Source organism: Oncorhynchus mykiss, chromosome 14 (genome assembly GCF_013265735.2).
Source record: "Oncorhynchus mykiss isolate Arlee chromosome 14, USDA_OmykA_1.1, whole genome shotgun sequence".
NCBI lineage: Eukaryota > Metazoa > Chordata > Actinopteri > Salmoniformes > Salmonidae > Oncorhynchus > Oncorhynchus mykiss.
This window is the reverse complement of record NC_048578.1, coordinates 7,844,174-7,861,791: the sequence shown is the minus strand read 5'-3', so window position 1 is coordinate 7,861,791 and position 17,618 is coordinate 7,844,174. Positions and strand designations below refer to the sequence as shown.

The window sequence follows — 17,618 nt, the reverse complement described above, 5'->3', positions numbered from 1 at the left end:
TTGTTGTACGTGATTCTGTTGTTGTACGACATTTCTGTGCATAATTTAGAACTGAACTCTGATGCGGTAGCTGTCCACCCTGGCGCTGTTTAATTACAAGCGCATTGTTTGATTTGAATAGCGTTGTATCTACTTTCTCAGTCGTCTACATTCATGCTTCCCATGAACATATTAGTCTTGTTCCAGGTCCCTTTACTCTCTCTCAACCTTTTCTCCACGAGTGTCAATGATATCGTGCAGGTACTTTTGCTGATGCTAATACTGTAATGTACAATCATTCTAGAGTCTTGTGCACTCGTGGAAGGAAGTAGCTCGGTCCGCATGGTGTCGGTGTCACACAAGGAGAATGACTGACTGTCTGGTGTTTTGTATATTAGGCCTTGCCCCTCTCTGGGTTGTTTTGTCCCCAAATGCAGAGAGAGCTGTGCGGACATCAGAACAGGACGTGCTATGATAGTCAGAGAATAATTTTATTATTATTCTGTGCTGAAACATTTAATTTCGTTATGGGTTATTATGAGTTGGTCATCTGATCATTAGGATTGTATCTTTTCATTGAGGATTGTGCTTACTTTTCTGTCTAACGATGGGAGATGGAAGACAAAGGCGCAGATGGGAGTACTGGTGGGTTGCTGTGCGTTTCTCTCTTCTGCTGTGCTTCGGAGAGAAGGTTTCAGCACAGATAAGGTACTCTATTCCAGAGGAGGTGAAAGAGGGATCCGTTGTTGGAAATGTTGCTAAGGATTTGGGTCTTGACGTCAGTACTTTGGTAGAGAGACGGTTTCGTATTGTTTCTGAATCTGATGAAGCTCTTTTCCAGGCAAATCAGAACAATGGCGTCTTGTACGTTTGTAAGAATATCGATCGAGAGGAGCTCTGTGATGGCAATGGCGTGTGTTCGATAGACTTAAAAGTCGTTGTTGAAAACCCCTTAGAAGTCCATTATGTGGGTATAGAAATAACGGATGTAAATGACCACTCGCCTAGTTTTGCTGAGAGATATCTACATTTAGACATAGCAGAAAATACCCTTCCTGGGACACGCTTTGAACTCCAGACTGCACGTGATGCAGATGTAGGTTTGAATTCTGTGCGCATTTACAAGTTAAGTAGTAATGATCATTTTGAATTGGAGTTAATTGATAATGGGGACGAAGACAAAGTTCCATTTTTAATCATAAGGAAGGCCATTGACAGAGAACAAAATGCAATGCTTTGGTTCATTTTGACAGCTATAGATGGAGGCAACCCCCCAAGATCAGGTACCATAAACGTCACAGTAACTATTCTTGATACAAACGACAATCGTCCCATTTGTGGGAAAGATCTTTACACTGTAACAATCCAGGAAAATGCACCCATTGGAATACCTGTATTAACCATAAACGCCACTGATACAGATGAGGGACAAAATGGCGAAATTGAATATGCACTTGGTCGAAACATTAAGCGCAAAGTTCATGACACGTTTCATTTGAACAGTCTTACTGGTGAAATTCGTGCCATAGGTCCAGTAGACTTTGAAGAGAATGAGTTTTACAAACTAACGGTGCAAGCCTCTGATAAAGGACAACCCCCATTATCAGTTGACTGTAGAGTTGTCATCACGATAACGGATGTAAATGATAATAAACCAGAAATAGGGGTGACGTCATTGTCTAGCATGATATCTGAGGATTCGAAGCCTGGAACGGTCATATCTCTAATTAGTTTAACGGATAAAGACTCTGGTAACAACGGTAAAGTCCTACTGAAAATATCGGAGAATATCCCTTTTGAATTAAAACCGTCATTTAAGGAGAATGTCTATTCCTTTGTCACAAAGGGGCGTTTAAATCGAGAACTTTTTTCTCATTATGACGTCACTATAACAGCTACTGATTTTGGTCAGCCTCCTCTGTCCACATTCAAAACTCTGAGTGTACAGATATCAGATGTGAACGACAACAGTCCAGAATTCTCCCAAACCCCTCTTCAGCTGTACTTAGTGGAAAATAACGTCCCTGGTGCATCGATATTCTCTGTAAACGCGTCTGATAAAGACTTGAATGAAAATGCTGTGATTTCATATCACATTGTTAGAGGTGAAAGGACACAAAATGATATGGCTTCTTTTCTGAACATCAATTCTGAAAACGGACATATTTCAGCTCTAAAAAGCTTTGACTTTGAAATTCTCAAAACTTTCCAATTTCAAGTTGCAGCTACAGACTCTGGAACTCCGCCGCTAAGCAGTAACGTCACAGTCAACGTGTACATTCTGGATCAGAACGACAACGCTCCAGTGATCTTGTATCCAGTCAGCACTAACGGTTCCGCTGAAGGTGTGGAGGAGATTCCCCGCAATGTGAACGCAGGCCATTTGGTGACTAAAGTGAGAGCCTATGACGCTGATATAGGATATAACGGCTGGTTATTATTTTCACTGCAGGAAGTTACTGACCACAGTCTCTTTGCTTTGGACCGCTATACGGGACAGATAAGGACACTTCGGTCATTCACAGAGACAGACGAGGCTGAGCATAAACTGGTCATACTGGTAAAAGACAATGGGAACGTTTCACTGTCAGCAACAGCTACTGTGATTATCAAGGTTGTGGAGCCCAAAGAGGGTTTTGTAGCTTCTGATGTTAAAAGTTCAGTAAAAGACGACGAGGAGAACAGCGTTACATTTTATTTGATCATTACTTTGGGGTCAGTTTCAACGCTTTTTCTCATCAGTATCATCGTGTTGATTGTAATGCAGTGCTCCAAACCCACAGACTATTCCTCCAAGTATTTACAAGATGTGAATAACGACGGGACACTGTGTCACAGCATCCAGTACAGATCCGGAGACAATCGGTACATGTTAGTTGGACCCAGAATGAGTATAGGTTCTACTATTGTCCCGGGCAGCAATGGAAATACTCTAGTGCTACCTGACCATAGGAGGAGAGCTTCTGGAGAGGTAAGAGCTGTTTTAAGAGTTGCTCTTTCAAGCTTTCACAAGTATTATATATTGTCTGTTTTTTTTGTTCTGTCCTACCTTATATCAGTAAAGATGAGTCATTTGTTGAAATGGCTCTCATGTTTATTGGAATGTTTTGTCCGTGCGTAATGGGGAAGGTTATTTGAAAATATCCGGGGAAGAAATAGCTGTCCACTGTAGTTGTGCTGAATTCTAGTCGGGGGGTTTTACGTTGGTGAAGTCATCCACTACGGTTGCCTAAATATGTTTGTTCTTTTTGCCCTATACACTTCGGTCTTAGCGAGGCAATACCATTGTTTTTTCCCATTCATCCTTTCACATTGTTTAGCTGGTACTACAAGTATAAGTGGCAGTGTTTTTGCATATCTTCACATGGAATCTCTTAACAGTTAATAAATCTTCACGTAGATGTGGTAACCAGAACCTAGGTACGCAGGGTGTCAGTGTAACACAAGGAGACTGACGTTGTGGTATTTTGTAGAATAGGCCTTGCCCATCCCTGGGCTGGTTTGTTCTACGCATACAGTGAGAGTGGTGCGGACATCAGAACAAGACGTGCTATGCTGAACAGAGATGATTCTGTATTGTTTTCTTGCTGAAGAATGTGTTTGAGTATGGATCATAACGAGTTGACCGTCCGATCATAAGGATTGTACATTTGGGGATCGTGTTTGGTTCTTTTTACAATGGGAGACGGAGGACAAAGGCGCAGATGGGAGTACTGCTGGGTTGTTCTGAATTTCTCTTTGCTGCTCTGCTTGGGAGAGAAGGTTTCAGCACAGATAAGGTACTCTATTCCAGAGGAGGTGAAAGAGGGATCCGTTGTTGGAAATGTTGCTAAGGATTTGGGTCTTGACGTCAGTACTTTGGTGGAGAGACGGTTTCGTATTGTTTCTGGATCTAAGGACGCTCTTTTCCACGTAAATCAGAACAATGGCGTCTTGTATGTTCATAAAAATATCGACAGAGAGGTACTCTGTGATGGCAATAATGCTTGCTTGATAAACCTCAAATTCGTAGTTGAAAATCCGCTTGAAATACACTACGTCAGCGTAGAAATAACGGATATAAATGATCACTCTCCTGTATTCCCTGAAAAAGATCAGCATCTAGAAATGCCGGAAAATACATTTCCAGGTGCGCGATTCGAACTCCAGACTGCGCGAGACGTAGACGTTGGACTCAATTCTGTTCATTCGTACAAGTTAGGTCAAAATGCACATTTTGAATTACAGTTAATTGATAGTGGGGAAGGTGACAAAATACCATTTTTAATTTTGCAGAAGCCATTGGATAGAGAGCAAAACACCAAACATATGCTATTACTTGCAGCGCTAGACGGAGGGAATCCACCTAAGTCAGGCACCTTGAATATCACTGTTAGAGTTCTTGATGTAAATGACAACCGTCCCATCTGCACTCAAGACGAATATTCTGTAACATTGCCTGAAAACGCTCTAAATGGAACTATTGTCATCAGAGTAAACGCCACAGATGCTGACGATGGCCAAAATGGAGTAGTGGAATACACACTAGGCAGAACTTTAAAGCGTAAAATACATGAAATCTTTGAATTAGATCATGTAACTGGTGAAATTCAAGTCAAAGGCCAGGTGGATTTTGAAGAAAACGAGGTTTACAGGTTAAATGTACAGGCGTCTGATAAGGGACAACCTCCAACAAGTGTTGATTGTAGAGTTATTATTAAAATAGGAGATGCTAATGATAACCAACCAGACATAGATGTGACTTCCCTCTCGAACACGGTGTCTGAAGATGCTAAACCAGGAACTGTTATTTCTCTCATCAGTGTAACAGATAAAGATTCCGGTATTAATGGTAAAGTTATTGCTAGTATATCTGAAGAAATACCATTTGAATTAAAACCTTCATTTCAGGAGAATGTGTATTCTATCGTCACAAAGGGGCGCTTAGATCGAGAACTCGTGTCCCATTATGACATCACAATAACAGCCACTGACTGTGGTCATCCTCCTCTGTCCACATTCAAAACTCTGAGCGTCCAGATATCAGATGTGAACGATAACAGCCCAGAATTCTCCCCAAAACATATTGAGCTGTACTTAGCGGAAAATAACGTCCCTGGTGCGTCCATATTCTATGTAAGCGCTTCTGATAAAGACTTGAATGAAAATGCTGCGATTTCATATCACATAGTTAGAGAAGGGACACAGATTGATATGGCATCTTTTCTGAATATCAATTCTGACAATGGAGATATTTCCGCGCTAACAAGCTTTGACTTTGAAACACTTAAAACATTCAATTTTCAAGTTGTAGCTACAGACTCTGGAACTCCGTCACTAAGCACTAACGTCACAGTCAACGTGTTCATTCTGGATCAGAACGACAACGCTCCAGTGATCTTGTATCCAGTCAGCACTAACGGTTCCGCTGAAGGTGTAGAGGAGATTCCCCGCAATGTGAACGCAGGCCATTTGGTGACTAAAGTGAGAGCCTATGACGCTGATATAGGATATAACGGCTGGTTATTATTTTCACTGCAGGAAGTTACTGACCACAGTCTCTTTGCTTTGGACCGCTATACAGGACAGATAAGGACACTTCGGTCATTCACAGAGACAGACGAGACTGAGCATAAACTGGTCATACTGGTAAAAGACAACGGGAACGTTTCACTCTCAGCAACATCTACTGTGATTATCAAGGTTGTGGAGCCCAAAGAGGCTTTTGCAGCTTCTGATGTTAAAAGTTCAGTAAAAGACGAGGAGGAGAACAGCGTTACATTTTATTTGATCATTACTTTGGGGTCAGTTTCAACGCTTTTTCTCATCAGCATCATCGTGTTGATTGTAATGCAGTGCTCCAAAGCCACAGACTATTCCTCCAAGTATTTACAAGATGTGAATTACGACGGGACACTGTGCCACAGCATCCAGTACAGATCCGGAGACAAACGGTACATGTTAGTTGGACCCAGAATGAGTATAGGTTCTACTATTGTCCCGGGCAGCAATGGAAATACTCTAGTTCTACCCGAACACGTGAGCAGAGCTTCTGGAGAGGTAAGAACTATAGTTTTGTAACTGCATAGCTCGTCTGTTTGTATGTTCCGAATGAATTGCATTCTATTTTGGTCTGTCTAATATGTTGCTTCGGTCGGAGTATGGATGTGGCATTAAGAACCGTACTCTAGGAGTGTTTCTCATAGGGTTAGCGCATCACTGCTTTTGTAAGTGATCGCTGTCCACGACAGTGGTGCTGAAACACTGCACAGTTCAACGTGCTGTTTGAGTTGTTGCAAATGTTGTGCACACGGTGTCGCCGCTCTTCAGTGTTAGAAACATGCATTTGGTTTCTATCCCTCCCTCTCTTTGTCCTGTTGGCTCATTGCAAATCATATGAGTCTAGTGAAACGGGCACTGGCTTTCTGGAAGGGACAATACCCACCACATGAAAGGTTGCTTGGATATGTTTGGTGGATAATCTTGTCACCTTGATTTTTCTGGATAAACGGAATGTAAATGCTCCAAAATAACATAAGTTTTCAAAATGGTAGACGGACAGAGAAGAGCGGCGCCTCTCCGGGCGATGCTGTTGTTTGTATTTTCGTTGTGCTTTTGCCGTGGAGCTTATTGTCAAATACGCTATTCTATCGCGGAGGAGTCGAAAGAAGGTACTTATGTGGGAGACGTAGCAAAGGATTTGGGGTTCAGTGTGGATAAACTGACGGAACGAAGGATTCGGATTGTATCGGGCTCCAAGGAAGGTTTTTTGCAGATAAACCAAGACAATGGAGTGTTGTATGTGGACAGAACCATCGACAGGGAGGAGCTGTGTGAGAAAAGCATTGTGTGCTTGATAAACCTAAAAACCGTGGCCGAGAATCCGTTGGAAATACACTATGTTGAGGTAGAAATTACAGATATTAATGATCATTCTCCCAAATTCCCGGAAAAGGTGAAACATTTGGAAATATCCGAGAGCGTTATGCTCCAGGGGACGCGCTTTCCTCTGGACGCTGCGCGTGACCCTGATGTTGGAGCGAACAGTCTCCGTAAGTACACTCTCAGTACAAACGAGAACTTTGAATTAGAAGTTAAAACTCGCGGCGAGGATAAAATCCCCTTTTTGATATTGAAAAAGCCGCTAGACCGAGAACAGATGTCTGAAATATTGTTAACCTTGACTGCGTTTGATGGGGGTAAACCAGAAAGATCTGGCTCTGTCAATATAACCGTAAAAGTTATCGATATGAATGATAATGTTCCCGTTTACGACCGACAGGTGTATACATTAACATTAGATGAAAATGCTCCCTTGGGTACCTCTGTTTTGAGGCTGCACGCCACGGATCTAGATGATGGCGCAAACGGACAGGTTATATACACATTTGATAACAGTCTTAAAAACAAAGCGTTCGATTATTTCGAGATAGATGCGGTTACAGGGGAAATTACAATCAAGGGGTTAGTAGACTTTGAAGAGCAGAGCGTTTACGAAATTGACGTGCAGGCATCTGACAAGGGCCAAGTCACATTGACAGGTCACTGCAGTGTCGTTATCAACGTGAAAGATGTAAATGACAACGCACCTGAGATGGACGTTACGTCTCTGTCAGGTCAAGTCCCAGAGGACGCACGACCCGGTACAGCTGTAGCTCTAATCAGTGTGTCTGACATGGACTCTGGTGAAAACGGCTTGGTTATATGTACACTCTCGGACAACATCCCTTTCGAATTAAAACCGTCTTTTCAGAAAAATATGTATACTTTGATTACTAAAAGTGGATTGGACAGAGAGTCGGAGCCTATGTATACAGTGACTATAACTGCTACGGATAAAGGAGACCCATCATTGTCTTCCCACAAAACTGTCACGGTCCAGATCTCAGACGTCAACGACAACAGTCCGGTCTTTTCCAAGAGTCCATATACTTTCTATGTACCAGAAAACAATGCTCCAGGCGAGTCGTTGTTTTCATTGAGTACATCAGATAGAGATCAGGATGACAACGCTCGTGTGTCTTATCACATTTGGAAAGGCGATGGTGACACTCCTATTGTATCCTACCTAAATATTAATTCTGATGGTAACATTTACGCGCTAAAAAGCTTTGACTTTGAAGCTACCAAAACATTCCAATTTCAAGTTGTAGCTACAGACTCTGGAACTCCGTCACTAAGCAGTAACGTCACAGTGAACGTGTTCATTCTCGATCAGAACGACAACGCTCCAGTGATCTTGTATCCAGTCAGCACTAACGGTTCCGCTGAAGGTGTGGAGGAGATTCCCCGCAATGTGAACGCAGGCCATTTGGTGACTAAAGTGAGAGCCTATGACGCTGATATAGGATATAACGGCTGGTTATTATTTTCACTGCAGGAAGTTACTGACCACAGTCTCTTTGCTTTGGACCGCTATACAGGACAGATAAGGACACTTCGGTCATTCACAGATACAGAAGAGACTGAGCATAAACTGGTCATACTGGTAAAAGACAACGGGAACGTTTCACTCTCAGCAACAGCTACTGTGAATATTAACGCTGTGGAGCCCAAAGAGGCGTTTGCTGCTTCTGATGTTAAAAGCGCAGTAAAATACGAGGAGGAGAACAGCATTACATTTTATTTGATCATAAGTTTGGGGTCAGTTATAATGCTTTTTCTCATCAGTATCATCGTGTTGATTGTAATGCAGTGCTCCAAAGCCACAGACTATTCCTCCAAGTATTTACAAGATGTGAATTACGACGGGACACTGTGCCACAGCATCCAGTACAGATCTGGAGACAATCGGTACATGCTAGTTGGACCCAGAATGAGTATAGGTTCTACAATAGTCCCGGGCAGCAATGGGAATACTCTAGTGTTACCTGAACACAGGAGAAGGGCTTCTGGAGAGGTAAGAAGTTAAATACGTTTCTATTTACTAATAGTTTGCTGGTGCTGTCCCTGACATTGGAATCTGCCTATAATATTATTTAATGGTGTATAAATGTGTCAGATAAAATGTTGTTTAGTTAAAGGGTAAGTATATTGGATGAAACAGGATCTCATAACATCGCTTCATCGAAGTAGTTTGCCGGCTCTTTCGCAACCACATGCTTTCAGTGCTTATCGCTGTCCACGGCTGTGGTGTTGTCTGGGGAAGTTTTGCCAACATGTGATTGTGGTATACATGCACCTCAAGTAGCTATCCTCTTTATTTAAACAAATATTTCTCAATCTTTATTCCTGTCTGGGTGGGACACTTGTTGAATACGTCAGTAAACGGTGTCCCTGGCTATGCATCATGGTACGCAGATCCCAGGTAACCGTATCCTTACTTTCTTAATCCACACAACTTCTTGAGTAAGATTTTCTGTTCGATATTTACTGTGACAAAATACTACTAATACATTTAAACTATAGTGTAATGTGAGGTATAATCACATGGTGTCAGTACACAACTAGAATAATGCTCCGGGTAGACATCCTCTCGTCACACTTTTGAGTCCGCCCCCTTGTTGGTTTCGTATCTTATTCAGTCGCTGGAGGAGCACAGTCGTGATCTTAATGAGAAGAATAAAACCTCAAGTTTGCATTCTGAAAACACTATTGGATAATGAGCTTTGGACATATTTGTTTATGTATTGGATAGACAACTGTCACCAGTGAAGGAATAGTGGAAGTGCTGTGGATTATTGTTATTGATCTTGAAAACATGGAACAAAGAGGATGCGGGGCATGGCTGGAGGGACGGCAGTGGGTCGTCTTATTAGTTGCTTTGATTTTCTTTTGGAGCGGGGCTTCAGCTCAGATAAAATACTCCATCTCTGAAGAGCTTAAGGAAGGAACTGTCGTGGGGAATATAGCTAAGGATTTGGGAATAGATCTGAGTACCTTGACTGAAAGGGGATTTCGAATAGTTTCTGGCTCCACCGAGCCCCTTTTCCAGGTAAACAGGCATGACGGCATCTTGTATGTGAATCGAAAAATAGACCGAGAGGAGGTGTGTGAACGGAGCAGCGTGTGTTTAATAAACCTGAAAACCGTTCTAGAGAACCCGCTGGAGATCCATTATGTTGCTGTAGAGGTGGTAGACGTTAACGACCATTCTCCCAGTTTTCCAGAGAAAGAAAAACGTTTAGAGATTTCAGAATCTGCATTACCGGGAGCGCGATTTCAGCTCCCAGCTGCGCGCGACTGGGATGGTGGCCAATTCTCTGTTCAACAATATAAATTCAGCCACAGTGAACATTTCCGTGTTGAGGTCAGAGACCGAGGTAAAGATGGTAAGATGCCGTTTTTGATTTTACAAAAGCAACTAGATAGAGAAGCCGTAAGAAGCCATAAATTACTCCTCACTGCCATTGATGGTGGAAATCCCCCGAGATCTGGAACAATTGAAATAACTGTAGATGTATTGGATGTTAATGACAACACACCTCTATTCACTAAAGATGTGTACTCTGTCATGTTGAATGAAAACTCTCCCTTAGGCACAACAGTTATTCAGGTGAACGCCACTGATTTAGATGACGGTGTCAACGGACATGTAATATACTTATTCGGTAATGACGTAAACAGCAACATACAGAAGATTTTTGATTTAGATGCCAAAACGGGTCAAATAACGGTTCGAGGGCAAATCGATTTTGAGATACAAGATAGCTATGAGATCGACATACAAGCGTCCGATCAAGGAGCTGCTCCACTAACAACAGACAAAAGTGTGATCATAAAGATAATTGACGTTAACGACAATGAACCCGAGATAGAGGTGACGTCCTTTTCCAGCGCCATTCCCGAGGATTGTAAACCCGGAACTACTGTCGCAGTAATCAGTGTTAATGATATGGACTCTGGTCTCAATGGGAAAGTGATCTGCTCTATAAATGACGAGGACGTCCCTTTTAAACTAATGCCGTCTTTACAGGATAACATATATTCTGTCGTCACCAAGTCACAGCTGGATAGAGAGAAACAGGCTCATTATGACGTTATAATTTTAGCTAAAGACTCAGGCCAGCCTTTCTTGTCATCTGTAACGACTATCAGCGTTGTTGTATCAGATGTGAATGATAACAGTCCAGAGTTTTCACTGAGCCCCTATACTTTCTATGTCCTTGAGAATAACGACCCAGGAGGCTCAGTATTTTCAGTGAGTGCCTCAGATCGCGACATAAATGAAAACGCACTGATTTCATATCATATTCCAAGAGGCATCGACGATGAGAACAAATGGGCATATTTTCTTAATATTAATTCTGAAAATGGGAACATATTGGCGCTAAAAAGCTTTGACTTTGAAACTTTAAAAACATTCAATTTTCAAGTTGTAGCTACAGACTCTGGAACTCCGTCACAAAGCAGCAACGTCACAATAAACGTGTTCATTCTGGATCAGAACGACAACGTTCCAGTGATATTGTATCCAGTCAGCGGTAACAGTTCCGCTGAAGGTGTGGAGGAGATTCCCCGCAATGTGAACGCAGGCCATTTGGTGACTAAAGTGAGAGCCTATGACGCTGATATAGGATATAACGGATGGTTATTATTTTCGCTGCAAGAAGTTACTGACCACAGTCTCTTTGCTTTGGACCGCTATACAGGACAGATAAGGACACTTCGGTCATTCACAGAGACAGACGAGGCTGAACATAAACTGGTCATACTGGTAAAAGACAATGGGAACGTTTCACTGTCAGCAACAGCTACTGTGATTATCAAGGTTGTGGAGCCCAAAGAGGCTTTTGCAGCTTCTGATGTTAAAAGTTCAGTAAAAGACGAGGAGGAGAACAGCGTTACATTTTATTTGATCATTACTTTGGGGTCAGTTTCAGCACTTTTTCTCATCAGTATCATCGTGTTGATTGTAATGCAGTGCTCCAAACCCACAGACTATTCCTCCAAGCATTTACAAGATGTGAATTACGACGGGACACTGTGCCACAGCATTCAGTACAGATCCGGAGACAAACGGTACATGTTAGTTGGACCCAGAATGAGTATAGGTTCTACTATTGTCCCGGGCAGCAATGGGAATACTCTAGTTCTTCCCGAACACATGATGAGAGCTTCTGGAGAGGTGAGGAGATTACCAAGTTATTATTCAAGTTACACATCGTGTATGGTCCTCATAAACTATGTAGCCTGTACTGTACAGTGCATACCTTCATTGTCTCAATACAAGCACATGAACGTGGGTATTTTGGAACTTGCTTTGCTATTTAGGGGTTTGTTCAGGTGTATTCGTTTTCGTTCTGTTATCCACGACAGTTTGAAGGGAATTGTGTTGCATTCGTTTTTTGTCGTTCTCTACGTGTCCTTTTAATACCACCAATTTGTTACAGAATATGATGTGTGGGGCATCCTAAATCAATTAAAGTGTGATCTCAAAGTTGCATCGCCTTAGAGTTGTGTGTTTCTGCAATGCAGAGTAATGCACTCGTGATGTGTCGCTGTCCATTTGCGTGGTGCAGAAACGCTGTTGCATTGCGGCTCTTCAAAAGAAAATATAACATTGAATCTATGCAATTTGCTTTATTTTTACATTTTTGTAATTCTCTATCAGTTGCTGGTAGATACTACGAGCCTCTATTAGCCTCTATTCACATACCCCTACACACAATTTAAATGAATGATTGTTTGTCTCTGTATGTTTGTGCCTAAACTGTTACGGGTGCTGGAATAGCCAATGTGCTGTGCACCACCATACAATGTGTGGTAGAATCGCACGGTGTCAGTGCTTTAACTAGAATTATACTATTGAAAGAAATCTCCACGTCACACCTTTGATTCCCCCGCTTGGTTGGTTTGTAATTTCGCATCTAGCAGACAAAGGTCGCGAGCTATGAGGAGAGATTTAGAACACAATTGAATGCAGCTAAAATTGTGTTGTTTTTTAGAATAATGAGCAGTGATCATATTTTGGAATGTAATGGGTAAGAGTCGTTGATAATACTGTAGAGGCGTACTGTGGATTTTTTGTTGGATTAAAGATTATACTACTGTCCCGGGCAGCAATGGGAACCCTCTAGTGCTGCGCGAACGCATTAGCAGAGCTTCTGGAGAGGTAAGAACTATACGTTTTGTAACTGCATAGCACTTGCATAGTTTATTGTCCTGTTCGGTTTGTAAATTCCGTCTGAACTGCATTTTATTTGAGAAGGTCTAATATATTCTTTCGGGCGGAGTATGGTTGTGGCACTAACAACCCTACTCCTCTCACAGGTGGCATTAACAACCGAGGTAAAGTTGGTTTTATATTCACACATTCGGACATTCAACAGTTATTCAACAAACATTCATCAGACATTCAATAGACATTCGCCAAAAGCCATGGTAAAAATCAATAACTAATTCATTGATTGTCACAGAAACATACATGTCTAGCATTTACATCCTTTGTTTTTAATCAAATATTCAATTTTGAGTTGATGGAGATACATAAAATCTAAAATGTGCCATTAAAAGCGGTATAAATCAATAACTAATTCACTGTTTGTCACAAAGACATTAAACTAGGTATGATGTATTATATAAATGTCTAGCATACTTTTACAACCTTTGTTTTGAGTAAGAATTTGGATGAGTATCACCAGTTATGTGTGCTTCTATCAGGGTTGTGGTCAAATGCATATCATTTAAAGTCAATTTAGCAATTGTACAAAAATCCAATTCAATTTGATAATGTTTCTCATTGCAAAAGCATGTAACAGAATTTGGGTATTCCAGAACTGTAATTTACATGTAAATTAACATAACACTGTTTTATATTTTTAATACTGCAGATAGAATGCTCTGTGGGCCAGAGATGGTACCAATCAGCTTGTCTGGGGATGACAAAGAAGGACTTGAACAAAGCCAAAATAGAAAATGATTGGAAGGGGCCTCTTTGCTGTTAAATAAGAGAGGTATAAAGAAATGACTGTTGTGCCTTTAAAATGTGGAACTGTTGCACTAAAAATGCAAACATTGATTTGGCATACACTTTAAGATTATAAACATGGTCTAACTCCATAGAACAAATTGCACTTCAAATGAACATTTCTTTTGAAGTTATTGCAAATAAATGCATATTTTAACTTTTTTCTGTGACAATCACTCAGTTAGTTCTTGATTTCTTCATCTTTAAATGCAATATTTGAGATTTTATGCGTTTCTATCAAGTCAAAACTGGGATTTCTGCTCAATACAAAGGTTGCACAACTCTTCTAGATATTTATAGAATAAATCATACATAGTTTGATGTTTCTGTCATAATCAGCGAAACCGTTTTGATTTATACAGCTTTAAACGGCATCTTATAGATGTTATTTATTTATATAAAATCAAAACTGGAATTTTTCCTAAAAAAAACGATTGTAAAAGTATGCTAGCCATTTATAGAATAAATCATATCTAGTTTGATGTTTCTGTGTCAAACAGTGAATTAGTTATTGATTTTACATTTTTAAATGGCTTTTCACGAATGTCTGATGAATGTCTGTTGAACGTCTGTTGAACGTCCGAATGTGTGAATATTAAACCAACTTTACCTTAGTGCATTAACAACCCTACTCCTCTCATAGGGTATCTCATTGAAATCAGCGGCTTATCACTGATCTTGTAAGTGATCGCTGTCCATAACAGTGGTGCTGAAACACCATACAGCTCAAAGTGCTGTTTGACATGTCACATGTTTATGTTTTAGTTTGAGTACTTGCGCGTGGTGATGTTGCGCGCATGGTGTCGCTGCTCTTCAGTGTTAGAAACAGGTACTTTGTTTAAATCCCTCCCTCTCTTTGTCGTGTTGGCACATTTAAAATCACATGAGTCTAGTGAAACGGGCACTGGCTTTCTGGAAGGGAGAATACCCGCCACATGAAAGGTTGCTTGGATATGTTTTGTGGATAACCTTGTCATCTTGATTTTTTTTCTGGATAAAGCGGACTATAATGGTTCCAGAATAGCAGGACTTGTCAAAATGGTAGACGGACAGAGAAGAGCGGCGCCTCTCCGGGCGATGCTGTTGTTTGTATTTTCGTTGTGCTTTTGCCGTGGAGCTTATTGTCAAATACGCTATTCTATCGCGGAGGAGTCGAAAGAAGGTACTTATGTGGGAGACGTAGCAAAGGATTTGGGGTTCAGTGTGGATAAACTGACGGAACGAAGGTTTCGAATTGTATCGGGCTCTAAGGAAGGTTTTTTGCAGATAAACCAAGACAATGGAGTGTTGTATGTGGACAGAAACATTGACAGGGAGGAGCTGTGTGAGAAAAGCATTGTGTGTTTACTCAATCTAAAAACCATAGCAGAAAATCCAATGGAAATACATTATGTTGAGGTAGAAATTACAGACATAAATGATCATTCTCCTAATTTCCCAGAAAAGGTAAAGCTCTTGGAAATAGCAGAGAATCTTGTATCGCAGGGAACGCGCTTTCCTCTGGACGCTGCGCGTGACCCTGATGTTGGAGTGAATAGTCTCCGCAAGTACACTCTCAGTCCTAACGATCACTTCGACTTAGATGTTAAAACTCGTGGAGAGGATAAAATCCCTTTCTTGATTTTGAAAAAGCCGCTAGACCGAGAGCAGAAGCTTGAAATGATGTTAGTTTTGACTGCGTTTGATGGAGGTAAGCCAGTGAGATCTGGCACAGTTAATATTACAATAACTGTCATTGACGTCAATGACAATGCACCAGTCTTTGAACGACAGGTGTATACGGTAACTTTAGATGAAAATACTCCCTTGGGTACCTCTGTTTTGAGGCTGCACGCCACGGATCTAGATGATGGCGCAAACGGACAGGTTATATACACATTTGATAACAGTCTTAAAAACAAAGCGTTCGATTATTTCGAGATAGATGCGGTTACAGGGGAAATTACAATCAAGGGGTTAGTAGACTTTGAAGAGCAGAGCGTTTACGAAATTGACGTGCAGGCATCTGACAAGGGCCAAGTCACATTGACAGGTCACTGCAGTGTCGTTATCAACGTGAAAGATGTAAATGACAACGCACCTGAGATGGACGTTACGTCTCTGTCAGGTCAAGTCCCAGAGGACGCACGACCCGGTACAGCTGTAGCTCTAATCAGTGTGTCTGACATGGACTCTGGTGAAAACGGCTTGGTTATATGTACACTCTCGGACAACATCCCTTTCGAATTAAAACCGTCTTTTCAGAAAAATATGTATACTTTGATTACTAAAAGTGGATTGGACAGAGAGTCGGAGCCTATGTATACAGTGACTATAACTGCTACGGATAAAGGAGACCCATCATTGTCTTCCCACAAAGCTGTCACGGTCCAGATCTCAGACATCAACGACAACAGTCCGGTCTTTTCCCAGAGTCCATATACTTTCTATGTACCAGAAAACAATGCTCCAGGTGAGTCGTTGTTTTCATTGAGTACATCAGATAGAGATCAGGATGACAACGCTCGTGTGTCTTATCACATTTGGAAAGGCGATGGTGACACTCCTATTGTATCCTACCTAAATATTAATTCTGATGGTAACATTTACGCGCTAAAAAGCTTTGACTTTGAAGCTACCAAAACATTCAAATTCCAAGTTGTAGCTACAGACTCTGGAACTCCGTTACTAAGCAGCAACGTCACAGTGAACGTGTTCATTCTCGATCAGAACGACAACGCTCCAGTGATCTTGTATCCAGTCAGCGCTAACGGTTCTGCTGAAGGTGTGGAGGAGATTCCCCGCAATGTGAACGCAGGCCATTTGGTGACTAAAGTGAGAGCCTATGACGCTGATATAGGATATAACGGCTGGTTATTATTTTCACTGCAGGAAGTAACTGACCACAGTCTCTTTGCTTTGGACCGCTATACAGGACAGATAAGGACACTTCGGTCATTCACAGAGACAGACGAGGCTGATCATAAACTGGTCATACTTGTAAAAGACAATGGGAACGTTTCACTCTCAGCAACAGCTACTGTTATTATCAAGGTTGTGGAGCCCAAAGAGGCGTTTGCTGCTTCTGATGTTAAAAGTTCAGTAAAATACGAAGAGGAGAATAGCGTTACATTTTATTTGATCATTACTTTGGGGTCAGTTTCAACACTTTTTCTCATCAGTATCATCGTGTTGATTATAATGCAGTGCTCCAAAGCCACAGACTATTCCTCCAAGTATTTGCAAGATGTGAATAACGACGGGACACTGTGCCACAGCATCCAGTACAGATCCGGAGACAATCGGTACATGTTAGTTGGACCCAGAATGAGTATAGGTTCTACTATTGTCCCGGGCAGCAATGGAAATACTCTAGTGTTACCCGAACACAGGAGGAGAGCTTCTGGAGAGGTAAGAAGTTAAATATTTTTCTAAATACTAACCGTTTGCATATATTTTGCTTGAGCTTGGAATCTTCCTATATAATAATTTTATAGTGTATACATGTGTCAGAAATGATGTTGTCTAGTAAAAGGGTTAGCCTATTGGATGAAACATGATCTCATAAAATCGCTAATCGAAGTAGCTTTCCAGCTCATTCTCAGCCACACGCTTGCAGTACTTGTCGCTGTCCGCGGCTGTGGTGCTGAACGGCTATTTATTACAATGCGCTGTTTGTTTGGTGAATGTTTGCCAACATGTGATTGTGGTGTACATGCACGTCAAGTAGCTATCCTCTTTATTCATACAAATATTTCTCAATCTTTATTTC

At 41.4% G+C, this 17,618-nt stretch overlaps 3 protein-coding genes across 7 annotated transcripts in view; all 3 read left to right on the top strand.

Annotated features, from left to right (window-relative positions):
• Positions 1–17,618, top strand: part of LOC110488691 (protocadherin alpha-C2) — a 213,341-nt gene that overhangs the window by 15,819 nt on the left and 179,904 nt on the right. Inside the window, exon 1 of one of the 5 annotated variants that reach the window (XM_036942814.1) lies at positions 6,378–8,857. The exons of 2 other annotated variants lie outside the window; for them this stretch is intronic. In XM_036942814.1, the coding sequence (XP_036798709.1) occupies positions 6,506–8,857 (2,352 nt within the window). In that variant the 5' untranslated portion in view covers positions 6,378–6,505. Of the gene's footprint in view, positions 1–6,377; positions 8,858–9,508; positions 12,026–14,771; positions 17,258–17,618 lie in introns of those variants that run through there. 2 more of the 5 variants (XM_036942808.1, XM_036942830.1) reach the window with 2 other exon arrangements.
• On the top strand, positions 428–3,596 carry LOC118938739 (protocadherin alpha-3-like). Its single transcript, XM_036943576.1, has 2 exons — positions 428–2,950; positions 3,573–3,596. The coding sequence occupies exons 1-2, from the start codon at positions 587–589 to the stop codon at positions 3,594–3,596; spliced, it is 2,388 nt and encodes a 795-aa protein (XP_036799471.1). The 5' UTR covers positions 428–586.
• On the top strand, positions 3,223–6,039 carry LOC118938738 (protocadherin alpha-8-like). The gene has a single exon (XM_036943575.1). The coding sequence runs from the start codon at positions 3,658–3,660 to the stop codon at positions 6,037–6,039; it is 2,382 nt and encodes a 793-aa protein (XP_036799470.1). The 5' UTR covers positions 3,223–3,657.